Here is a 24,708-nt window from a genome sequence, read left to right as displayed (position 1 = left end):
GGTCTCTGCTGAGGCAGCTTCTGGCAGCTGGCCGGCACCCACCACCGCTGAGCTGGGCAGGTGCGGGTGGAGGGTGACGGGTGAGTTGGCGCTGCGCCTGCTCTGCCCGTGCTCATCTGGGGATGGGGTTTTGACAGCAAAGGAAGCTGCCGGTCGTTTTCTGAAGACCAAACGTCCTGCGGGCAGTGTCCACCCGGGGCTGTGGCCTTCAGCGCCGTTGCAGGGGGTGGTGGGGATGCAGAAGTGTGGCTGCTGAAGACCTCAGCCACGCAGATCTGTGCCGGGCAGGTGCATTTTGTCCCCCAAGATTGATTGATTGATTGTGAGTTAGAGGGAGGGAGAGACAGAGGAAGAGGGCTTGCGTGTGCTGGTTCACTCCCCAGATGTCCACAGCAGCCAGGGCTGGGCCTGCTGGAGCCAGGAGCTTCCTCCGGGTCTCCCACGTGGGGGCAGGGGCCCAAGCACTTGGGCATCTTCCACTACTTTCCCAGGCCATCAACATGGCGCTGGATGGGAAGTGGAGCAGCCGGGACGTGAACCAGCTCTCATATGGGGTGCTGGCACTGCAGGCGGTGGCTTTGCCTGAAATGCCACATTGCCGGCCCCAGAGGAGCAGGTACATTCTTGATGGGACTTAGGTCACAGCAGGGAAGACAGGTTCCAGGTAAAAAATGGAACCAGGCAGCCAGAGGCAAAGCAAGTGGCCCAGGCTTCGTGTGGGGCGGGGTGATGGGGGTGGGAGCTCGACTGTACTCTGTCTCGGGCCACCTCACATCCGTGGGTGTTCCTGTTCCGTGGACCCGCCCTGATCCCTGGCGATAAGTCTCCGAGGGACCCAGCCCATGTGGGCTCGGGGCACTCAGCCTCCCTGTACTTTTGTCTTGTGTTCTGCTGGCTTTGACAAAACCACGGCGCCCAGACTGGCTCCCCACCCACTGGACAATGGTAACAACCGTGCAGCTCGGGCAGCTGACCTTTTGACAGCTCAGAGCTGGGCGTGGCTGAGCTGTGGCCGGGTGCACACTCGCCTTCTAACGGAGCTGGTGCCGTGCCTGTGGGCAGTCCTGGCAGCCTCGCCGTCTGGCTGTGGAGGGGCCGTGCAGGACCCCACCTGGCCACTGGCCCATCATGCCCCTCAGGGGTGCCTTGCCTTGCCCGTCGGCCCCAGGCCTGTTCCCGGCCGACTTGCTGGTGGGCTGTAGTTTGTGCTGAGCCAGGCAGGTTAGCGCACTCAGTGGAGAGCGCCGGGCTGCGGGAGTCTGTTCTGGGGACCCCCCACCCCTGCCTGTGCTGTTTGTTTGGGACTAGCTGGCCTGGCTGACTCGCCCTCCAGAAACCTGGGGGGGGGGGCAGAGCAGAGCGATCCCTGCATTTGAGGTCCAGGTCTCGGGGAGGGGTCCGGTGGTCTCTGGGCAGTGGCTCATCTGCTGACTTCCGGATGCAGCCGGAACGCTGCGTGTGCGTCTTGCCCCGCGCCTGGCCTCCCTCACCAGGGCCCCCAGTGTTCTCCAGGGGAACAGGTGACACAGAGCCAGGTGCTTGGTTTCTGGAGTTCTGAGCAAACGTCTCAGCGGAAGTGTCCCAGAGCTGTGGGCGGGGAACAGCGGGGTGGTTTTCAGTGTTCTGGCTGTCCAGGGAGCTCAGCCGGGAGAGGACTGGCCTGCCCTGCCCTCTGAGCCTCCCAGTGAGTGAGTTTATAAAAGCCAGCTTCAGTTGTTCCTGAAGTTCTTGTCTGTTCTGTAAATTAATAAACTGTATCGAAAGACAGCCCAGGAGGCCAGCGGCATAGCAGGTAAAGCTGCACTGTCTGCAGCGCCAGGATCCCACGGGGGTGCTGGTCCTGCCCCGGCCGCTCCACTTCCCATCCCGCTCTCTGCTGTGGCCTGGGAAGCAATGGAAGATGGACCAAGTGCTGGGGCCCTGCACCTGCGTGGGAGACCCGGAGGAAGCTCCTGGCTCCTGGCTTCGGATCAGCACAGCTCTGACTGTTGCAACCATCTGGGGAGTGAACCAGCAGATGGAGGACCTCTCTCTCTCTCTCTCTCTCTCTCTGTCTCTGTCTCTCTGTAACTCAGCCTTTCAAATACAATAAATAAATCTTTAAAAAAATAAAAAGACACCCAAGATAATCAGCTTTTCGCTGTGGGAAAGGAACTAAAGTGCAAATTAGCATAGTGAGTCGGGAGAGAGGACTCGACTCAGACACATCCCATCAGAGGTCAGGCTGCTGCCGGCGTCCCAGACTCCTCCGTTCCCAGCAAAGTCTCAGGCTGCTGGACGGCGCGTGTGCCCCGTGGGACGTGGGCTGGAGAGCGCTCTCGGCTGTGGTGTCCACTGTGGCCATGTGCTGTGCCGCCGGCACCGCTGTCTGACTTCACGGCGTTCTCCCTGCCTTTCTGATCACTCCCCGTGGCCCCGGCAGCCGCCAACCTGCTACCTTTTTTTTTTTTTTTTTTTTTTTGGGGGGGGGTATTTATTTATTTATTCGTTTGAAAGGCAGAGATAGAAGGAAAAAGAGAGAGGGAGAGAAATCTCCCATCTTCCATCCTCTGGCTCACCCCCCAGTTGGCTGCAATGCCTAGATCTGAGCCAGGCTGAAGCCGGGAGCCAGGAGCTTCCTCCACATCTCCCATGGGGTGCAGGGCCCAGCGCTTGGGCCATCCTCCACTGCCTTCCCAGGCCACGGCAGAGAGCTGGCCTGGAAGAGGAGCAACCGGGGCAGAACCAGCGCCCATGTGGGATCCTGGTGCTGCAGGTGGAGGCTTCCCCTTCTGCGCACAGCGCCAGCCCCGCCACCTGCTGTCTGTCTGCTGACTTGCCTGCTGTGTGTGTGGAAGCTCACAGCACGAGGGCCTCCGTGTGTGGCGGCTGCCTCTGCACATGGTCTTGGACTTCGTTCATGTGTGTCGGCACCTCATCTGTTTTCCTTTTTGAAAATTATTTTCATTGTATTTGAAAAGCAGAGAGGATAGAAGCAGGCCAAAGCCGGGATACCCAGAATCCGCCCAGGTCTGCTGCACATCAGTGGGGAGCTGGGCTGGACACAGAGGCAGCCGGACGCCCAGTGCACCGCTTCAGGACTGGCCAGCACCTCAGCAGGAGCGTGTGTGCGTGTGTGCGTGTGTGTGAGCCCTGCGTGTGTGTGGGTGTGGACACTGGATTGTGGGTGGGTGTGGACACTGCAGCGTGGATGTGAGTGTGCACACTGTGGCCCGTGTGTGGGTGTGAACACTGCGACCCGTGTGTGGTTGTGGACACTGCGGCCCGTGTGTGAGTGTGGACACTGTGGCACGTGTGTGAGTGTGGACACTGCAGCGTGGATGTGAGTGTGAACACTGCGGCCTGTGTGTGAGTGTGGACGCTGCAGCCCATGTGTGAGTGTGGACACTGCAGCGTGGATGTGAGTGTGGACACTGCGGCCCGTGTGTGAGTGTGGACGCTGCAGCCCATGTGTGAGTGTGGACACTGCAGCGTGGATGTGAGTGTGAGCACTGCGGCCCGTGTGTGAGTGTGGACGCTGCAGCCCATGTGTGAGTGTGGACACTGCAGCGTGGATGTGAGTGTGAGCACTGCGGCCCGTGTGTGAGTGTGGACACTGCGGCCCGTGTGTGGGTGTGGACACTGCGGCCATGTGTGGGTGTGGACACTGCAGCGTGGATGTGAGTGTGAACACTGCGGCCCGTGTGTGAGTGTGGACACTGTGGCACGTGTGTGAGTGTGGACACTGCAGCGTGGATGTGAGTGTGAGCACTGCGGCCTGTGTGTGAGTGTGCACACTGCGGCCCGTGTGTGAGTGTGGACACTGCAGCATGGATGTGAGTGTGAGCACTGCGGCCCGTGTGTGTGAACACTGGCCCATGTGTGAGTGTGGACACTGCGGCCATGTGTGGGTGTGGACACTGCGGCCCATGTGTGGGTGTGGACACTGCAGCCCGTGTGTGGGTGTGGACACTGCAGCCCGTGTGTGGGTGTGGACACTGCAGCACGTGTGTGAGTGTGAACACTGTGGCATGTGTGTGGGTGTGGACACTGTGGCTGTGTGTGGGTGTGGACACTGCAGCGTGGATGTGAGTGTGAACACTGCGGCACGTGTGTGGGTGTGAACACTGGCATGTGTGTGGGTGTGGACACTGCAGCGTGGATGTGAGTGTGAGCACTGCGGCACGTGTGTGGGTGTGCACATCACTGCATGCGTGTGAGCAGGGTGTGCTGGATCCGATCCTCGGCTGAGGGGCCTTCGCGCGTGTTGCGTGCACCCCGTGCACCCCGTGCACCCGCGCTGTCAGGAGCCCGTGATGGACTTGTAGCATTGCTTGCTTCTGGTGGAGGCCATCTGGTCGGTACTGGGCCTGCCAGGTTGCTGTGCTGTCCCTGGCTTGGCGCCGTCACTCCTGACAAGAAGCCGTCCGTGCGGCCCGGCTCCCTGCCCTGCCTGGGCTTTGCCGCGGCTCCCTCCTGGGCAGCCTCGGGCGCACGGCCTCCCACAGACTCGGGCCGACGGCCCCAGCCGTCCCCTTAGTGGTGGTTCGGACGCGGCTGCCCCGTGCAGGGCCTGCCTGTGCTGAGGCTGGGGGCGTCGGGCTCTGCGGGCCGAGCACTGAGCTCCTCCCTCCAGACCCTGGCCCGCGCCTGTCTTACTGTGCCTGCCGGAGGCAGCGGTTCCGCCTTCGCCCAGGCCCTCTGTCTGTTATTTTATTTGCTGTTTGTGGTGCTTTGGGGTTAAGTTGTATTTATTTATATCTGTTTATTGTTGGAATGGACTCATGGATTCTTTTTCAAATTTTTTAAAATTTATTTTCTTTTTATTTGAAAGCCAGAAAGAGAGATCTTCCATGCACTGGCTCACTTCCCAGATGCCCACAACATCCAGGGTGGACCAGAGCTCAGCCTGGGTGTCCACTGGTCCCTCCCAGGTGCTCATCGGCAGGAAGTGAGCGGAAGCAGCGGAGGATTAGCCTAGTGAGCCGCGGCGCCGGCCTAGGAGGGTCATTTCTGACCACTGTCCCTCCCTACTTCTCCAGGCCAGGGGACCGAGCTGTGGGGTCTGTGTGCAGATGGGCGCTCTGCGGTGGGTGGGGGGTCATTTCTGACCACTGCCCCTCCCCACTTCTCCAGGCCAGGGGACCGAGCTGTGGGGTCTGTGTGCAGATGGGCGCTCTGTGGTGGTGGTGGTGGGGGGTCATTTCTGACCACTGTCCCTCCCCACTTCTCCAGGCCAGGGGACCGAGCTGTGGGGTCTGTGTGCAGATGGGCGCTCTGTGGTGGGTGGGGGTCATTTCTGACCACTGTCCCTCCCCACTTCTCCAGGCCAGGGGACCGAGCTGTGGGGTCTGTGTGCAGATGGGCGCTCTGCGGTGGGTGGGGGTCATTTCTGACCACTGTCCCTCCCCACTTCTCCAGGCCAGGGGACTGAGCTGTGGGGTCTGTGTGCAGATGGGCGCTCTGTGGTGGTGGTGGGGGGGGTCATTTCTGACCACTGCCCCTCCCCACTTCTCCAGGCCAGGGGACTGAGCTGTGGGGTCTGTGTGCAGATGGGCGCTCTGCAGTGGTGGTGGTCGGGGGGTCGTTTCTGTCACCAGTGCCGAGTGCGTCCCAGAGCTGCTGCCTGTCAGAGTGTGCAGCTGGAGTGTGCAGCCGTGGTTCCTGGGCCCTGTGCATCCTGCAGGGAGGGGCTGTCCTGTCCTGGGGGACTTGGAGCCGGGGGAGCATCTGACGTCCCCTCCCCTTTCCAGAGCAAGGGCTATAGGTGAGGCGTCTGTACCGGGAGGCTGGGGGCACAGGGAAGCTCCCCACATGTGCCTCAGCTGGGGACGACCCCTCGGTGCCGTGTGACACAGCATGCATGTGTGAGCCTGGGTGCCATGCAACACGTGTGTGAGCTTGGTGCCGTGTGACACAGCGTGTGAGCCTGGGTGCCATGCAACACGTGTGTGAGCTTGATGCCGTGTGACACAGCGTGTGTGAGCCTGGGTGCCGTGCGACACGTGTGTGAGCTCGGTGCTGTGTGATACAGCCTGGGGGCCGTGTGTTACAGCGTGTGTGAGCCTGGGTGCTGTGTGACACGTGTGTGAGCCTGGGTGCCATGCGACACAGCATGCGTGTGTGAGCTCGCTGCCGTGTGACATGTGTGTGAGCCTGGGTGCCGTGTGACACGTGTGTGAGCCTGGGTGTCGTGCGACACAGCATGCGTGTGTGAGCTCAGTGCCATGTGATATAGCATGTGTGAGCTCGGTGCCGTGTGACACGTGTGTGAGCCTGGGTGCCGTGTGACACATGTGTGAGCCTGGGTGTCGTGCGACACAGCATGCGTGTGTGAGCTCGGTGCCGTGTGACACGTGTGAGCCTGGGTGCCGTGTGACACGTGTGTGAGCTCGGTGCCGTGTGATATAGCATGTGTGAGCCTGGGTGCCGTGTGACACGTGTGTGAGCCTGGGTGTCGTGCGACACAGCATGCGTGTGTGAGCCTGGGTGCCGTGTGACACGTGTGTGAGCTCAGTGCCATGTGATATAGCGTGTGTGAGCCTGGGTGCCGTGTGACACGTGTGTGAGCCTTGCTGGCACCCCTGGGGCTTTTCTGCTTGTGCCTGCCCTGTCGCTGTCGGGAGCCACCTGGAGGAGGCTGTTGGCGTGGGGCTGGAGAGCTGGGCCGTGTGACCAGGGAACAAGCCCGGCTGGGACTGGAGGCGCTGGAGATGTTGCCATGCCGCCACGGTCTGGGCCAAGTCTCCCCAGTTTCCCAGGCAGCCGCACCAGCAGTACGCACACTCCTGAGCGCGGTGGGGGGAGGTCTCTGCTTGGTTGGCTGTGGGCGTCAGCCTCGCCCCGTCATCCCCCCACCCCGGCTCTCCCCGATCCTGTCTGCTGGCTGGGCTGTCCCTGTAAACTGATTGTCGCTGGTGGAAATACCGTCGCGTCGGAGGGAGCAGCCCTGACGCTGGCTCGAGGGCTCAGGCGCTCACCTCAGGGCTCCCTGGTGGTGGGCTTTGCACAGGTCTCCTGAGTCGGCAGGACCAGGAGCTCCCAGCTGGTGGTGATCCCCAATGCCAGACCGCGGTGCCGGGTGCAGCCGGCCGGAGCCCCGGGTCGGGCAGAGCTCGTGGGGTGTTGGTGAGGAAGGAGCGCCTCCCGCCCCGGCACACAGCTCGCTGGGGGGACTCCGCGGAGCGCTTGCGAGAGTCAGCAGGCGAAGGCGCGGACGGCCATTTCCTTTTCTGCACACTTTAATGAGGAGTTACATTGTGACACTGCCTGCATGGTTGCTCTCTGCAGAGGCCAACCCTTCAGCCACACTGTGGGAGTGCTCCACTGTGGCGGCTGGCGGCCACCCCCATGCCCACAGCTCTCTCGGCCACCCGGCCCGCCTCCTGCAGTGTTGGGGGATCTCGGGAGGGGCGGTGAAGTGGGTGCCCAGGGCCCAGCAGAGAAATCTGCTTCCTTCTCACCCCAGGCCAGGGTCCCAGGCCTGGACACACCCCGTGGAGCACGCTCTGTGTCCAGGGGCCGGAGCCTCGTGGCTCTGCTGCACTGAGTGCCTTCCTTGTCCCTGTCACGGCCTTGTACAGTGCGTGCACTCAGGAGCTGCGGGACACACAGGCGTCCCTGGGCTGCAGCAGGAGCCACGCATGTCTCGAAGGGCCTGCAGGGGGGCTCCCTAGTCGCCCCAAGGGTGACCCTGGCCAGGGCACAGGAGCTGAAGCGGCACCCCACGGGGGCCCCCGAGCGAGGCCTCAGACCGCGCTGCTCAGCTTCACCTCTGACTGCTCGGCGCTGTCCGGGACCACGGCCTTCAGGACGGCGTGGCAGAAGCGGTTCACGGCCGGCAGGTTCGTCTTCTGCTCCACGTACAGCCTCAGCTTGTCCCTGAAGGTCTCCCCGAGGAAGCTGTAGATGAGGGGGTTCAGGCAGCTGTTGGAGAAAGCGGCCAGGTTGACGATGTGGCCGGTGAGGGGGTAGGCGTGGCGGAAGGACTGGGTGCAGGGCGCGGCCCCGGGCTGCGCCCGCCGCAGCAGGTGCACACTGATGAACACGTTCTCGGGCAGCCAGCAGATGAAGAAGACGAGCACCACGGCGAAGATCATGCGCAGGGCCTTCTGCCGCCGGGGCCGCAGCCCGCGGTGCCTGTGGGCCCTGACCAGTGCCCGCACGATGAGGGAGTAGCAGAGCCCGATGACGGCGAAGGGGATGACGAAGCCCAGTGTGACCTCCAGCCACTGCACCTCCCGGACGTCCGCGAAGCAGAAGCAGACCTCCTCCGTGTGCCGCAGCTGCACGGCCGTGAAGGGCACCAGTGTGGCCGAGACCGCGGCCATCCAGATGAGGCCGCAGCTCAGCCTGGCCTGCTGCTTGGTGCGCAGCAGGCCGGCGCGCATGGCCTTGGCCAGCGCGATGTAGCGGTCGAAGCTCATCCAGGTGAGGAAGAAGACGCTGCTGTACATGTTGATCTGCAGGAAGAGTGACATGAAGGTGCAGAGCACGGCCATGTCGTAGTACTGCTCGTGCAGGTTGAACACCTCGATGAGCGAGTCGGCCACCAGGACCAGGTCCGCGGCCGCCAGGTTGATGAAGTACAGGTCGGGGGCCGTCATCTTGTGCCGGAAGCTGATGTTCACCACCAGGATCAGGAGGTTCCCCACGAAGCCGATGGGGAAGAGGAAGATGGTGTAGAGGCAGGAGAGGAACAGGCCGATGGCGTACTGCTGGTGCTCCGAGAGGCCCGTCTGGTTCCCCAGGGCGGCGCCCGGCACCGGCTGCGACAGGTTGAGCTCCGCAGAGGTGTCGTTGGCAGCGGCAGGCTGCATGGTGCCCGGATGGACCTCACGCTGTGCCGCTTTCAGGATTTGCCAGAGGGGTCGGAGAGATCTTTAGACAGCGAGTCCATCTTCAGGCAGAGAGGGGCTTCTCGGAGGGGTGAGCCGCACATTGGTACCAGGAAGCGCGTAGGGGTGAGCACTGCGGCCGTCTGGGACCCCCGGTGCCGGTGCTGGTGACCTCGGGCCGGCAGGGCCGTCTGCCCTGTTCTGAGCTGCGCCCGGACAGCCTCCCGTCGTGGAGCACCTGTGAGGAGCAGAGGGGAGAGGATTCCGTCTCTTCTTTGGGGCCAGGCTTTTGTCACAAATTCTAGGAAACTCCTTGTTTGAGGGCAGAGAGCGAGCTCCAGTGGCTGGCTCCCCCCTCTCCCCCAGAAGCCCGCGACAGGGGCCAGGAGCCCGGTCCAGCTCCCCGACAGGGGAGCCATCACCGCTGCCCCAGGGTCGGCCTCAGCAGAGGAGTCAGGAGCTTGGGCCACTGGGCCAGGCCCTGTGTGGGGCTGTGGGCGTCAGCCGCGGCGCCGAGGGCTGCCCCAGCGAGGTCTGACAGCTGGCCCTGGCCTGGCTCTGTGGCGAGGTGACGGTGTGACGTGGGAGAAGGGCTGGGCCGGGCCTTGTGCAGGGGAGCAGGGGGAATGCGGGTGGGAAGCAGCCTGTGCCCCAGGCCCTGTGGAGCCGGAGTGGAGTGGAGGCGAGGACTCGGGAGAGGAGGGAAGAACCGGCTGTCCTGGAAGTGGGGGTGGGGCTGGCATCGTGTGATGGGACCTTCTCGTCACCGCTGGGCGAATGCTGGCGCTGCATTCGGAGTCGAGAACGAGCGAGGGGGGAGGAGCAGAGTGGGGCTGCTCCCACACCCAGCGCCACCATCAAGCCTGCCGGGCTCCGCCATGCCATCTGCAGCGTGGAGCCTGGGCCCCGAGCCTCCCGCAGGGCCTGGCCGGGTGTGCGTGGTCCTGCCACTCCCCCGATGGCTTCCCCGTGCACGGGGCAGGGTGCCCCACCCCTGCCAAGAGCTACCCCAGACGCCGACCTGCTGTGCCCTTGTGGCAGGTTCTTTCCCCTCGAGGTCGTGGGGGGCCCACACCCGTCCCGGCAGCTCTGCCTGGCGCTCCTGGGGTTCTGTGTTCCGTGTTCGTCTTCCGGAGGGACCGTCCGTGACGCTGAGGGGCTCTGGCTGTGGTTTCTCCATAAGAGGATACCGAGTCCTTGTTCTGCTCTTTAAATGTGAAATTGTGGGAGCAGGAGGCCCAGCTGAGAGGAAGCTGAGAGCAGAGACCCTCGGCCCTGGGCTGTGTGGAATGGGCCGGGGGGAGGGGCAGCGAAAAACGCATCGCTCGTTCCTTCCTGTGGCGGTGGGGTCTTTCGGGAGCCCAGGGGGGTGCGGGCAGCGCCTCAGGTCCTTGTGTTGTGGTCCCACTGCTTGTCCCAGTGGGCTGTGTCTGGGGCGGGGGGCGGGCATAATCCCCCTGCACGTCTGGGTGCGGGCTCACAGGGGGCGCCTCCTCCCCCCAGAGTGCCCTGGCACTGCACACCCGTGTCCTGTCATGAGCCCTGGCAGGACCAGTGCCTCAGCGAGATCCCAGGGTGGGGACCAGGTCTTACCTGTGTCAGGCTGGGTGCTGCTGGCTGTCCGCACTTCAGAGCCGCCTCTCTCTCCGGCCCTGGGTCTGGGTCCTGCCGGGCTGGAGTCGCACCTGTAACCTCACTGCAGGTGGTCCTGTGCGGGACCGCTGAGCAGAAGGACCCCCAGTGGCCTGCTCTGTCTGGCCCCGGCTCCTGGCTCTGGCCAGCACTGGCCGCCTGCTTTTATAGACTTCCCAGGCCAGCCGCCTGGCTCTCACAGGGCCACAGGGCGCCTCCGTGCGCGGCTTTAACCCCTTTTTTGCTGGCCCTTTTTCCTGCCGCCTGTGGCCGCGAGCACAGTCCCAGGAGAGGTTTTCCGGGCATTTCCCTGCCGCAGCTCTTTCCCAGTCTGAATGCTGTGGTGGGCGTCGTCCTGGGGAGAGGCTAACCCGTCCTCTCGGTGACATGGGCGGAGCACTGGGTGTCCTAAGTGAACACAGTAGCGTGTGAACAGCACGTAAACAATGTAGCTCATGAATGTCACAGATATCTGCAAAGAGAAACTTCAGCCCAGGAGACAGAACATAGGTTTGGCAGAAGCCCAGGGATTGGAGTTCTGCCCTGAGTGTCCTCATGGGCTCCCCGGCCCCTCCCGGCTGCCCCGGAAGCTGTGTGAGTGCACCTGCTGCAGCGCCTGGGAATGAGGGGTCTCCCCACGGCCCCAGGGGCCGACCTGCCTGGCCTTGGCTGCCTCCTCCAAGGGCCCCACCCTCAGCTTTGGCACCGTGGGCCAGGCTGCCCCAGGGGATGGAGGAGGTCCCTGAGAGGGTGTCGGGCAGCCCCAGACCACAGCCGGTGTGTTACGCTCGGTGTACCCGCGTCGTGGAGCTGTGAGCTGGCGTGTGAAGAGCACGGTGGCTGTGGCCCAGGCAGGCGGCTCCCGGAGCCCCCGTGCGCTGCTGCTCTGCCCAGCCCCCTGCCGCCCTCTGGGGCAGTCCTGTGCCGGCCTGTGGTGTTCTGGGTAAGGGTGATTTAAAGTCTCTGATAGGGATTTTGGGGCATGCACATGTTTTTAGGCAGAAAACACGGTGCTGTTTTATGGAAAATCACTAACGTTCGGAGTTCCGCCCGCGCAGGAGGCCTGATTCCAGGGTGTGCTGCTTTTTTTTTTTTTTTTTTTTTTTTGAAAGATAAAGTAGAACACGGGTTTGCTCTTAGAAATGCTGTGTTTTTAATGTAAGAGGCGTAGAGACGGAGAGATCTCCCATCTGCTGGTTCACTCCCCAGACGTCGGCAGCAGCCGGGGCTGGGGCTGGGGCTGCAGCGGAGGCTGGGAGCCCCTTCCAGGTCTCCCGTGTGGGTGGCAGGGACCCAGCCACTGGGGCCACCCCCTCTGCCTCCCAGGCCGTGCCTGTGCAGGAGCCGGAGCCAGGGCGTGGACGCAGGTGCCCCGCGCGGGATGCAGGCGCCTGACTGCTGGGCGGATGCCCGTTCCCTCGGAGGCTTTATGAAGCCGGGAGGGTTTCAGCATTAAAATGCCCGAGACGGCTTTGAAAGAATGAGTCATGAGAAAATACAACTTCCTCTTGAATTAAATAAATAAAATAAAATTTCAAGCCTTGAAATAGCCAAGGCATGACATGTAAAAATAGCTGGTCCCCGCTCTCGCCAGCCTGCGCCTCACGGCTTCCTCCCCTCGCACCCAGGGTGCCTCCTTCCATGCTCTCGCTCTCCAGACCCGGCGTGGCCTGCCGTGGGGGGACACGATGGGCATCCTGGCCCCGCCGGCGTGTGAAGCAGCGAGGCCCCGGGTGCGGCCCGTGCTGTGTGCGCAGAGTGCTGTCCCGGGCCGTCTCCCGGAGAGAAGTGTCCCTGCGGCCTTGTCTCCCAGCTCCTCCAGAATGAGGAACTCACAGTGCTGGGGGGGCCTGTGTGGGAGCCCCCAGCCAAGTGCTAGGGGGGAGGGGTGTGGGAGCCCCCGGCCAAGTGCTGGGGAGTTGTGGGAGTCCCCGGCCAAGTGCTGGTGGGGCCTGTGTGGGAGCCCCCGGCCAAGTGCTGGGGAGGTGTGGGAGCCCCCGGCCAAGTGCTAGGGGGTGTGGGGGAGCCCCCCCAGTGCTAGGGGGAGGGGTGTGGGGGTCCCCGGCCAAGTGCTGGTGGGGCCTGTGTGGGAGCCCCCAGCCAAGTGCTGGGGTGTGTGGGAGCCCCCCGCCAAGTGCTAGGGGGTGTGGGAGCCTTCAGCCAAGTGCTAGGGGGGTGTGGGAGCCCCCGGCCAAGTGCTAGGGGGGTGTGGGAGCCCCTGGCCGAGTGTTAGGGTGTGTAGGAGCCTTCAGCCAAGTGCTAGGGGGGTGTGGGAGCCCCCGGCCGAGTGCTAGGGGGTGTAGGAGCCTTCAGCCAAGTGCTAGGGGGTGTATGGGAGCCTTCAGCCAAGTGCTAGGGGGTGTGAGAGCCCCCGCCAAGTGCTAGGGGGTGTGGGAGCCCCCGGCCGAGTGCTGGGGTGTGTGGGAGCTCTCAGCGGCTGCTGGCACCATGGGAGAGTCCTGGAGGAGCGCACCTGTGGCAGCTGGAGCTTCCAGCTCCAGGACAGGGAGCTGCACTTGGAGCTCCGCCCGGGGAGGCCGCCTCGCCCGCGTTTAGGCTGGAACTCCAGGAGGGGCAGCTGAGGGCCTGGTCCATGTCAGCCCCACCACCAGCAGCGCCGGACTGTTCCCCGCCCCCAGCACTCAGTTCTGCTTCTGTCTGTACGGTCAAGCTTCCGTGCGCTCTGTCCAGGTGCCAGTGCCCTCTCGCTGCCGGGTGGCCCCGGACGCACTCTGGCTTTCTGTGGCCACAGGCTCCCCCGGCTCCGTGTGTGTAGGTTCTGTCCTCACCGCATCCACACGCACAGGGCTCAGGCAGTGCCAGTGCTGGGTGCAGGGGCAGAGCTGGTGGGGCCGCTGGTGGGGCCTGGGGTCCATTCCTTCCCCCAACCCCAGTCAGATCAGAGTCTGTCTGTCTGTCTGTCTTTCTTTCTTTCTTTCTTTTTTTTTTATTTTTTTTTTATTTGACAGAGTTAGACAGTGAGAGAGAGAGACAGAGAGAAAGGTCTTCTTTCCGTTGGTTCACTCCCCAAATGGCTGCCACGGCCAACGCTGCGCCGATCCGAAGGCAGGAGCCAGGTGCTTCCTCCTGGTCTCCCATGCGGGTGCAGGGCCCAAGCACTTGGGCCATCCTCCACTACACTCCCGGGCCACAGCAGAGAGCTGGACTGGAAGAGGAGCAGCCGGGACTAGAACCCGGAGCCCATACAGGAGGCCAGCGGCGCAGACGGAGGATTAACCCAGTGAGCCACGGTGCCTTTTTCATTCTTTGCCCCTCAAATTATATTTATTCAATTGAGAAGTAGAGAGAACAGAGACCGAGACAGACAGGGAGCGTCCATCCCTGGGGCTGGGCCAGGCTGAAGCCAGGAGCTCCTTCCAGGTCTCCCACGTGGGTGCAGGGGCCCAGCGCTTGGGCTGTCACTGCTGCCTCCCAGGGTGCACATCACTAAGGAGCCCCACCAGTGTCTTAGCTGCTAAGACCAAACGCCCTCCCCGGAGGCTGTTTAAACCTCTCGCAGTTAGCAGCTTTTGTTTAAAGGAAAGATCTTGCGGCTAGAAAGAAAAAATTTTGAGAACCACCATTCTGTATGCTTATGGTTAGTTTCTTTTTTTAAATTGATTTTTATTTGAAAGTTAGAGAGAGAGAGAGAGAGAGGTCTTCCATCCGCTGGCTGGTTCACGCCCCAGTTGGCCGCAACAGCCAGGGCTGGGGCAGGCCGAAGCCAGGAGCCAGGAGCTTCATTCGGATCTCACACATTGGGGCAGAGGTTCAAGGATTTGGGCTTCCTCAGGCCACAGCAGGGAGCTGGGTGGGAAGTGGAGCAGCCGGGACTCGAACCAGCCTCCATACGGGACACAGGCGACCGCCTTACTAAACCACCACGTCCCAACCGTGGCCCCTGTGGTTGTTTCTACGATGATTCCTTTAGCGGAAAAACTGGAAGCCCCACGTGGTTAGGTGCCCCAGGTCCGCCTGCTTGTCTGCCTTGGTTCCAGAACCAGCCATTTGTCCGAGCCACCAAGCACCCGGGCCTTGGAATCCACCCGTCTGGGCCTGTTGTGCTGGCTTTGGCTGTTGCAGTCCATTTTCCGCTGCCCCGGGTCCACTCCGTCCTGGCTCTGGGTGAGTGTCCCTGCCACAGCTGTTAGAGACAGGGAGACATTGGTGACAGGAGCCTTGCAGACTCTGATCTCAGCAGGGTGTGGCCCAGCTCACCCCACCTCCTGGGAGAGCCCTGAGGAGGAGGAGGCGGGGCAGGAGTGCCCGGGGACAGAGCTCCTGCAGGCCGGCTGGTGTTCTGACCCTCAGCTGCAGTGGAGACCCAGCAAGGGCCCACCTGTGTATTAAGGCTGAGTCTGCCCCGTCAGCCCAGGTTACAGCTGCCAGAGGCACTGTGCTTCCTGCGAGTCTGACGGCTGGCCACAGTCCACTCCTGGGCGGGGGCCTGGGCGGCCCGCCAGCCATGTTCACCTGGAGCGGTCACTGCCCCGGCCTTGTCTGGTTTGGCTTCCTCGCCAGCCCCTCTGCACCTCACTGGCACATTGGCTGTAGGAAGGAGTCGGAGGTAGAAATGACACATCGAGGGGGAGAAAGGCAGTGGTGCATTATGGGAGCTGCTGACTGCATAAGACCCGGCCATCTTCCTTCTGGAGAAAGTGCGGGTGTGCAGACGCAGTGAGTGGGGCGTGGGGTCCAGGCGTGGGGACGCAGTGAGCGGGGTGCAGAGTGTGGGTGTGTGGACGCAGTGAGCGGGGCGTGGGGCCCAGGCGTGGGGACGCGGTGAGCGGGGCGCAGAGTGTGGGTGTGTGGACGCAGTGAGCGGGGCGTGGGTCCCAGGCGTGGGGACGCGGTGAGCGGGGCGCAGAGTGTGGGTGTGAGGACGCGGTGAGCGGGGTGCAGAGTGTGGGTGTGTGGACGCAGCGAGCGAGGCGTGGGGCCCAGGCGTGAGGACGTGGTGAGCGGGGTGTAGAGTGTGTGTGTGCGGACGCAGCGAGCGAGGCTTGGGGCCCAGGCGTGGGGACGCGGTGAGCGGGGCGCAGAGTGTGGGTGTGGGGACGCAGTGAGCGGGGTGCAGAGTGTGGGTGTGTGGACGCAGCGAGCGAGGCGTGGGGCCCAGGCGTGAGGACGTGGTGAGCGGGGTGTAGAGTATGTGTGTGCGGACGCAGCGAGCGAGGCTTGGGGCCCAGGCGTGGGGACGCGGTGAGCGGGGTGCAGAGTGTGGGTGTGCGGACGTGGTGAGCGGGGCGCGAGGTCTGGGCTTTCCCCGTCTGCCTTCTGATTCCTCCCAGAAACCGCACACGAGTCCACAAGAAGGAGGAATGGGATTTGGGCTCTGTGTGTGTTTCATGTGTCAGTGTTGGGGCCTGTGGGGGCCTGTGACAGGTGGAGCTGCCCCGCCCCACGACCCACAGAGCTCCCGGAGCCGGCCTGACTGTGCACTGGGGCAGCCGGCAAGGCTGCCTCGCCGCCGCGGGGCTCCTCCCACTGCTGGTGCTTTTCTGCTGATGGGTGATGGCCTCAGAGCCCCAGTGGTGGTGACGAGGTTTTAACGGGTAAGCCCTTGGGCGTTCGACCCGTGGTACAGACTCCAGGTCAGCGGGCGGCGTGTGGCATGGCGGGTGAGGCCACCGGCTGCAATACCGGCATCCCACGTGAGCGGCCGGGGTGTACCCTGCTAACGCGCCTGGGGAAAGCTGCAGAAGTTGATCAAGTACCGGGCTCCTCACCTCAGCCTTGGCCGTTACAGCCAAGATCTGGGGAGTGAATCAGTTCATGAAAGACTTCTCTCTCTCTGCGACGCTGCCTTTAAAATAAATAAGTCTTAAAAAAAAAAGAGAGAGAGATGCCAGTTAGGCACTCTGGGCCCTGTTGGAGTACCCAGGCTCAGTACCAGGCTGCAGCTCCCAGTTCCAGCGTCCTCAGTGCACACCCTGGGAGGCAGTGCAGACGGCGGCTCCGGTCATTGGGTCCCTGCCAACCACGTGGGAGACCTGGCTTCAGCCCAGCCCCACCCGGGGTGTGGGCACTGCGGGTGTGAACCCGTGGGTAGCAACTCGCTGTCTCTCAGAAACAAACAGAAGAACCGCACGAATGATGAGCCCTTGTTCTGGGCAAGATCACGGCGCCCAACCCTGCCAGCTTTGACGGCTGCGCTGGTGCTGCGCAGGACCTGAGCGTAGCCTGGCCGCGCGGGGACCGGGCGCCGCCTTTATTTTCCCAAGCTTCTGTTCCATCACCTGGCGGGAGCGCTGGTCTCTCGGCTTCCGCCCAGCACAGACCCGGCCTCTGTTCCCGCCTCGCCGCGCTGCCCAGGCAGCTCCCCGGGAGGTGACCGTCGGCCCGGTCACGGTGCTCTGCTGCGTTCCCTGGGCGCGTGTGGGCTTAGCCGAGGGCTGGCGTCTCCGCAACTCCAGAAGGACTCTGTCGCTTGGCAGTGTGGCTGTGCCCGGCAGGTGGGCCCTGGGCCTCAGCCCCTCGTCGCCTGCACCTGCGAGTGAGCCGCTCCAGCACGCGCAGCAGGGCCAGCCTGCAGGGCCGGTGCAGGGTCAGGGTGGCCAGGGAGCTGGCACAGCTCTCGCCACCCAGGAGCAGCTCCGCCAGGTTCATGAGGAGCTCGTCCCTGGGGGAGCCGATGTCCCCCTGCAGCTTCAGCCCGGCCCGGCGCAGCAGCGCGGCGTTGTAGAGCAGCCTGCAGACAAGCATGTTCAGGGCAAGAGCTGGCAGGACCGGCCAGGCAGAGGCCGCGTCCCTGCGGGGCGGAGTGGCCTGCCTGGCCGCTGGGATGGCCTGCAGGACACAGCACCCCAGCTGCAGGACGAGCCCGAGCCCCAAGCCCAGGCTGAACTTCATGATCTCGTACTCGGGCCAGGCCGTCAGTGGGTCCAGCTGGCACAAGGTGCTGTCATGGAGCTCCCCCGATGTGCCCAGCAGGGCCACCAGCACCAGAGAGCTGCAGAAGGCACAGCCTAGGACGGCGGCCAGGCCCAGTGCAGGCCTGCGGGCGCCCTGGCCCCCCACGCGCAGGCAGGACGAGGAGCCAGGCCTTAGGAACAGGACGCACATGGCTGCCTGCAGGTACTGGCCGTTGAAGTAGCAGAGGTTGGAGAGGAAGGAGAGGACTCCACAGCCCAGGTTGGTGGTGAGCAGGTAGTCGGGCCTGCCGGCGGCGCTCAGGGACAACAGTGTCAGCAGAAGACTGGTGACCGTGAGGCCCAGGAGGAGCAGGCTCGGGGCCCCCGGGCTGGTGCGATCCCGGATCAAGGTGGCCAGGTTGAAGAGCCCAGTGGCCAGGCTTAGCGGAACAAACAGAGCCACGTAGACCTGGGTGCACCTGGCCACGACGCTCTGGGAGGCGATGACGTCCTCCACGGCCGGGGACACCTGGCTCGGGTACCGGATCCAGGACATGTTGTGGGTGCCCATCTCGGGTGTCACCAGCTCTGCAACAGAAGCACGTGCCGTGGTTGTCACAGGGGACGTGAACGCCAGCTCCCTGAGCCATCGTTCCATCCCAGAGGGCCCCTCCCCCCGAACGTTAACTAAGCAGTGGATGTGGCTGGGGAATTGACGACGGTAAACGGGAACCCTCCTTCAGCCAGCGCAGCTCCAGGGGAGGCCCGCAGTGCACACAGTGATTGCCGTCGCAGACAGACCGGGAGTGTGCATGCGGGGCAGCCAGCTCTCTTCCTGAAACATAGCCGCCCTCGGTGCCACTCTGTGCCTGCCGGTGACATCGCGTCCGCCACTGAGCCGGCCCTCCCCGGGCGGCGTGCAGCCCGCAGCCTGGTCTCGAGGCCACCGTGCCGCGTGCCGAGCTGCCGCACACACCGTCACCCCTCCCTCTGCTGTAGCTGTGCCTTTAGAGCCCTCCAGAGCTCTGTGTTGCCCGAGGGTGGAGAGAGCTGCGTCCGGACGTGTGGTCGGAGGTGCGGCTCTTGGGCCTGCGTCCTCGGCCCCTTGTCCCCAGACGCCTTGTCATGTGACTTCACACCTGTCACCAGTATCTCTTTTTAGCTGTGGCTAATCTAAAACTAACTCCCCCTTGGTTCTAAAATTTAATTTTTATGTTTCTTATATCTCAAGGTTCTGCTTTTTTTTTTTTTTCCAAAGTTTTATTTATTTATTTGAAAGGCAGAGTTGCAGAGAGGCAGAGGCAGAAAGAGAAGTCTGGGTCATTCCCCAGATGGCCACAGCAGCCAGGGCTGGGCCAGGCCAGAGCCATCAGCATCCTCCGGGTCTCCCACGTGGGTGCAGAAGCCCAAGCACTCGGTCCATCGTCTGCTGCTTTCCCAGGTGCATTAGGAGGGAACCGGATCAGAAGTGGAGCAGAGGCCAGCGCTGTGGTGCAGCAGGTTAACGCCTTGGCCTGAAGCGCTGGCATCCCATTTGGGTGCTGGTTCTAGTCTCGGCTGCTCCACTTCTGATCCAGCTCTCTGCTGTGGCCTGGGAAAGCAGTGAAAGATGGCCCAAGTGCTTGGGCCCCTGCACCCACGTGGGAAACCTGGAAGAGGCTCCTGGCTCCTGGCTTTGGATCGGCACAGCTCCAGCCATTGCAGCCATTTGGAGAGTGAACCAGCAGATGGAAGACTGCATTCTCTCTCTCTCTCTCTCTCTCTCTCTCTCTCTCTACCTGTTTCTGTATAACCCTGCCTTTCAAATGTAAGTATTGGCTGTTACACCTGAACACGTGAGGAGCTGAGTTCAGAAGTCACTTTGGCAAGAGTTCTCTTCTCCAGAGAATGTTTGCTTCTGCTTCTCTGAGGCCCCTGGCAGTCCCCTCCCACTGCCCCTGCACGGCCCTGGTTCCCTGGGCGTGGGCCGGGGGCCCACCGTGCTCCCCTCCCACTGCCCCTGCACGGCCCTGGTTCCCTGGGCGCTGCGGAAGCAGTGTCCACGGGGCTGGACGTTGCCTTTCTGCCTGGTGGTTCCTGTCTTGTCTTTTTTTTTAGATTACTTATTTATTTACTTCTAGAAGCCACCCTGAGGTTTAAAAAATGTTTTAACTGATGTTCAGTGTGTAAGGAAGTGTACCGTTGCCTGAAGTGGGGGTGCAGGGCAGGCCGGCTGTCCCTGGGGAGCGGGTCCTGGCTGCTGTACTGAGCACACGCATGGGGTGCAGGGCAGGCTGGCTGTCCCTGGGAGTGGGTCCTGGGTTCTGTGTTGGGTGCTCACGTGGGGTGCAGGGCAGGCCAGCTGTCCCTGGGGAGCAGGTCCTGGGTGCTGTACTGAGCACACACATGGGGTGCAGGGCAGGCTGGCTGTCCCTGGGGAGCGGGTCCTGGGTGCTTGTGTTGGGTGCAGGGCAGGCCGGCTGTCCCTGGGGAGCGGGTCCTGGGTGCTGTGCTGGGCCCTGTGTGACTGTTGCCTCCGCAGCCGGGAGGCACGTGGTCTGCTCACGGCTCTGGTCTGACAGTGAGCTCTGATGTTGTCCATGTGCCCGCACCGCAGGTGATGAGCGATCCCCGAGACACGTGTGGCTCGGAAATTAAGATGGGTGAGCCAGCCGAGAGGAAGTGGCTGGGAGGGAGCGTTCCGTGGGCACACTGGGAAGAAGGCTGCTGGTGCTGGCGGCACTGCGCTGCACCCCTGCCCGCGCCGGCCGGCTCTGCCTGGAGCCTGGGCTGGGGCCGGCCCTGCGCTTCTGGGCCCACCGGAGGGGCTGCCGCTGCGCCTTCCTCGGAGCTTTGTCCCGGGGCAGATGGAGCCTGCTCGGAGCATGGGGCCTTGGCTGCTCTCCCCGGACTGCGCTGTCTGGGTGGGCGACAGGCCGGAGTCTGGGTGTCCCCACCTGTGCGGCCGGCACTGCGACCTTACAGCAAAGGGTTCTGGGGGCTGCTGCTCGCCCCGCCCCGCCCAGGGTCACCTTCACGGGGCTGCCCCGGGGCTGCCTGCCCTGGCCCTCAGCGCTCCCCTTTCCGGCCTGGTGCCCTCCACGTCACCTCCTAGTCCAGGGCTGAGCGCCGCTTGGAGCCTGGGGTCACGACAGCCCTGCTGGGCAGGCTCAGCCGTCTGCCCACCCCCCGCCCCTGCCCCACTCCTTTCTTCCAGCTGAAGGCGCTGTGTCCCCTGCCCCGCGCTCTGGAGTGGGGCTGTGCTCTGGGGGCTGAGCCTGGACAGGCTCTCGGGTCTGGCTGGGCCAGGCGGGGGTGCTGGCTGCTGGCTGGAGCACCGTCAGTGTTGTGTCCACCCCAGCAGGTGGCGCTGGGGTGACCGAGTCAGAGAGAGAGGCCATTTGCTCCTGGCTGCCCAGCGCATGGTACAGTCAGGACCAGAACCCAGCTCGCCTGAAAACCTGCACTTTCTCAAAGCGTCGTTCCTCAGAACTTACGTACGATAGAGTGACTGTTCTGTGCACATCGTGCAGGGTTGTCCACCACCCCTCCCACCTGCGGCACGGCCCCCGTCCCGTGCTGCCCCGGCCGGGCGGGTGCTGCCGGATCCTACAGCTGTCGCTCTTCCAGGCTCTCACGACTGTGGAGCTGTTCCAGTCCGCCTCTGCAGGGCACGGCACGCTGGACGCCCACGTGTGCTGTCGCACGTCCAGGGGTGGTCTGCAGAGCTGTCCTGCGTTGTTGCTGTCACACCGCACTTTAAACATGTGTAGACAGGTTTCTGTGGGCGCATGTGCTCCCTCTGTGGGGGCGTGGCTGTGTGCGGCTGCCTGGGGGAGGCGGGCAGCCCTGGGACTCCCTGTGAGGGACTGTCCCCCACGGCAGCCCTGCTGGGCTCTGGGAGCCACTCCTGCCACAGCAGCCCTGCGTCCCCGGCCCCGGAGCCTGGTGGTGTCAGAGCAGTGGCGGCCACGCCTTCCGGGGGCCTTCGGACTGGCTGCTTCCCAGGAGTCAGAGGTGGGCATGGGGCCCAGCAGTGAGGGCTGACGGGTCCTGGATCACACGGAGGAGTGGGCGGGCCCTGCGCCCTCCCCTCCCCCGCGGAGGGCTGAGCTGTTGTACCCTGCTCTTGGCTCTGACAGAGTTTCTGTCCCAGTCTCTGTTCCACACACTGGGGTGGCAGATGAGTCAGGTGTCACCTCCACGCAAGTGGTCGGCTGGGCTGACCGGGCCGTGGGCCGCGGGTGTGGGGAGCTCCGGCCGTCTCAGCAGACGGTGCACCCTGTCTGCGCGTGTGCCGGCACCCGGGTGGCTCCTGGCCTCCCTCCACTTGTGCTCCGTCCTGGCCACTTCCGGGACTGTTTTGAGTGTCTTTTTTCAGGGTATTGGAAAAAATAACCTCACTGAAGTGAAAGGATAAGTGTGGCTTCCGTTTTGCTCTTCCTGTGTATTCCAGGGAAGTCACATGTGCTCTCTGTGTCACGCACAGATGTGCGCACGCACGCAGACACTGCAGACCCGTGAGTGGCTTCACACACGAGCACTTCCCTCCAGGAGGCCTGGGTAGTGGGGAGCTTCAGGCGGCGGTCAGTGGGCCTGGCCGGGTGGGGGACCGCCTCCTGACCCTGAACCCAAGCCTGTGGCACACCTTTCCCTCTGCATGGGTGAGGACGTCCTGGGGACCCCCATGAGACACCCGTGACCTTCCTGCCACACGCCCTTAGCACCAGTGTTCAAGGTGCTAACGGGTGCTCTGTTTTCATCCAGACACCGCCTGCCCCTGGTGGAAGCAGTCCCACCACCCCGGCTGTCCAGAGGCGGGGCCGAGGGGTGGGCCAGCAGGAGTGGACAGACCTCGGGCCGGAACTGGCCAGGTGTCTATGCCCAGGTCAGGGGATGTGTGTGGAGCAAGCCCCCCGACTCCAGCCCGTCCTCCAAAGACCAGCCTATCAGAGGCTGGCCCGGGGCCTGCCTGCTTGAACTTGCCCCCCCCCCCCTTCCCCTTGAGCTTCCTCCCAGGCTCTGCCCGGCATCACCCTCTGGGCGTCTGGGCTCCTGACCCCGACCCGCCTCCCCCTGCAGGCTCTGTGCCCAGGGCGGTGTCCCACACAGGCTGCTGTGACGTGGCAGCCCCGGCCTTAGCCGCTGCACTCCCCGTCTCACCAAGGCCTGGCAGGCTGCTCCCGGAGGGGCCGGCGGGGCCTGGCCGGCCAGAACTCACCTGTGCTGGACTCCGGCTCCCTGGCGGCTTGCTGGAGCCCGGGCCTCCTCTCTGCTGCCGGCACTCCTTCCCTGCTCTGGGCGCAGCCAGGCGGGCACAGAAACCCTCAGTTCTCTAAGGGACAGGAATCTGGGCTGCAGCCATTCAGACCACACAGCTGCATTTGCAGCAGTCTTGGGTCTGCCCATGTGACCCAGAAGCATTCGAATCAGCCCTTGTGGGGAGACGGAAAAAGTAACAGGTTCCCAGTGCCTGAGGCCCGGCGGCTTCCTCCTCCTCCTCCTCCTCCTGCGCCCGCAGCCCCTCCCAGGAAGCAGCCGCTGTCTGCCTCTTCAAGTGGGCCCTGCGGGGCGGGGTCTGACAGAGCTAAGCCACCTCCCCCAGCAGAGGCCTGGGTTTAGTGCCTGGCCCCCAGGGGGAGACCCGCATTGAGTTCCAGCTTCTATTCTTGGCCTGGCCCGGCCTCTGCTGCTTTGGGCATTTGGGGCGAACCGTTGGATAGAAGCTCTCTCTTTACCTAAATGTCTCCCTAATCAATCTTCAAAGTTAACAACAACTTAAATAGCGGGCCCTGAGCTACCCCAGGAGACTTCCTCCTCATGACCCTGCAAGCCAGGCCCTGGCTGAGCTCTCCCACGCCGACACAGCTGTCAGGCCAGACCCCAGTGTCCGTCCCCTTGGCCTTGCCAAGAAGGCCGCACGTTTGGTGGTGAGACAGCCCTGGCGGTCCCGGAGTGGCATGGACCAGCTTGCTTTCTGAAGGAGCCACGTCTGCACGAGGCTGCTCCTCGGGCTGAGCTGTGGGGGCTCGCACAGCGCCCAGTCCAGCTCTGGTCACTGACTGTGCCCGCAGAAACTCGCAGGAAGCCACGGGTGCATCTCCCGGAGCCCTGGCCGTCCTGACCGCGTGCTCCCGGCCCTGCTGTCGGCCGGCGTTCGCCTCCACCTCCTGAGTCTGCAGCAGAGCTGGCCTGGGGCAGCCTGCCCGGGGTGTCAGGGGGTCCAGCTCCTGTGTCTGCCCTGGCTGGACCCCTGCCAGCCACCTCCACCTCGCAGCTGGACCCCCGTGCACACGCCACACCCGCTCCCCAGGTGCCTCAAGGACCCGTCCATTGCCTCCTGCTGGGAGCGAGCACTGTGCTGTCCCGCCCCCCCAAGGCAGGTGCACTGCACCCCTACCAGGTGCAGGCAGGTTGTGCTAAGGAGGGGAGGACGTCAGCTCCACTGGGGGAGGGGAGGTGAAGCGTGCAGGACATGGCTCCCTGTGGAGCCCTGGCCAGCAAGCACTGCCCCCCAGCCTGTCCCCTCCCCCACGCATGCCCTGGCCAGCAAGCACTGCTCCCCAGCCCGTCCCCTCCCCCACGCATTCCCTGGTCATCCAGTACTGTCCCCCAGCCCGTCCCATCCCCCACACATGCCCTGGTCATCCAGTACTGCCCCCCAGCCCGTCCCCTCCCCCACACATGCCCTGGTCATCCAGTACTGCCCCCCAGCCTGTCCCCTCCCCCACGCATGCCCTGGTCATCCAGTACTGCCCCCCCAGCCCGTCCCCTCCCCCACGCATGCCCTGGCCAGCAAGCACTGCCCCCCCCCCCCGAAGCCCGTCCCCTCCCTCGTGTGCTCCTCCGCGTCTGCAGTCCCGTGTGTGAGATGCGTGGTCTCTTATGGCCCAGCCTGCCGTGCTGGCACAGTGTCCCTGGGAGCACTCTGCTGCTGGCCTGGTGCCCTGGGGCCGCCGTCCATGGCACGGGCCATGCTTGTACCTGTGGCCTTCCTGGCCCTGCTGCTGTGGGGCGGGGATTGCTTCGTCTCAGCCACCTGTGGTGTCTGTGTCAGCTGGGCCTGGTGGCCCTGGTGGGTGTGCTGATGCGGGCACGTGTGGGTCCTTGTGCCGGGCCTTTCGGTCCCCCTGCGAGGTTTCCAGGTGCTTCAGCTTTGCGTTGTGTCTGTGCCTCCTGCCCCTGCTCCTAGTTGCTCTGTCTTGCGCCCTCAGTCATGCTTGGCGGACACTGGCCCAGCCCTAACCACGAGCCCCGCTCCCTCCTGGGTCCACGCACCTGTTGGGTGGTCCTGTGTGCAGGCGAGGCGCTGAGGAGGGGGCAGGAAATCGTGTCCTGTGCCTGGGCCGCGCGGGGCCTCGTGGTTTGCATCACGCGGTATTACTGGTGTTATTACTGGTATTACTGGTTGGGGAGGAAGTGACAGT

General features: G+C 63.7%; 2 protein-coding genes across 2 annotated transcripts; both read right to left on the bottom strand.

The window, feature by feature from the left end:
* Window positions 1–7,199: 7,199 nt before the first annotated feature.
* On the bottom strand, window positions 7,200–11,393 carry GPER1 (G protein-coupled estrogen receptor 1). Its single transcript, XM_008253365.5, has 2 exons — window positions 10,410–11,393; window positions 7,200–9,054 (listed from the first exon to the last, which is right to left on the bottom strand). Exon 2 carries the CDS (start codon window positions 8,796–8,798, stop codon window positions 7,728–7,730), a length of 1,071 nt encoding a protein of 356 aa, XP_008251587.1. The 5' UTR covers window positions 8,799–9,054; window positions 10,410–11,393; the 3' UTR covers window positions 7,200–7,727.
* Window positions 11,394–14,047: 2,654 nt separating this feature from the next.
* LOC100347962 (uncharacterized) lies at window positions 14,048–22,817 on the bottom strand. Its single transcript, XM_002724169.6, has 2 exons — window positions 22,503–22,817; window positions 14,048–17,890 (listed from the first exon to the last, which is right to left on the bottom strand). The coding sequence occupies exon 2, from the start codon at window positions 17,871–17,873 to the stop codon at window positions 16,833–16,835; it is 1,041 nt and encodes a 346-aa protein (XP_002724215.1). The 5' UTR covers window positions 17,874–17,890; window positions 22,503–22,817; the 3' UTR covers window positions 14,048–16,832.
* Window positions 22,818–24,708: the final 1,891 nt, after the last annotated feature.

This window comes from Oryctolagus cuniculus, chromosome 19, assembly GCF_051225735.1.
Source record: "Oryctolagus cuniculus isolate XC-2025 breed Fujian yellow rabbit chromosome 19, ASM5122573v1, whole genome shotgun sequence".
Lineage (NCBI taxonomy): Eukaryota > Metazoa > Chordata > Mammalia > Lagomorpha > Leporidae > Oryctolagus > Oryctolagus cuniculus.
Note: the sequence above shows the minus strand (reverse complement) of the source record. Positions and strands in the feature narration are given on the sequence as shown.

Excerpts from the sequence above, each read along its gene's own strand:
- LOC100347962 (XM_002724169.6), bottom strand. The coding sequence starts at position 17,873 with ATGGGCACCCACAACATGTCCTGGATCCGGTACCCGAGCCAGGTGTCC.
- GPER1 (XM_008253365.5), bottom strand. The coding sequence starts at position 8,798 with ATGCAGCCTGCCGCTGCCAACGACACCTCTGCGGAGCTCAACCTGTCG.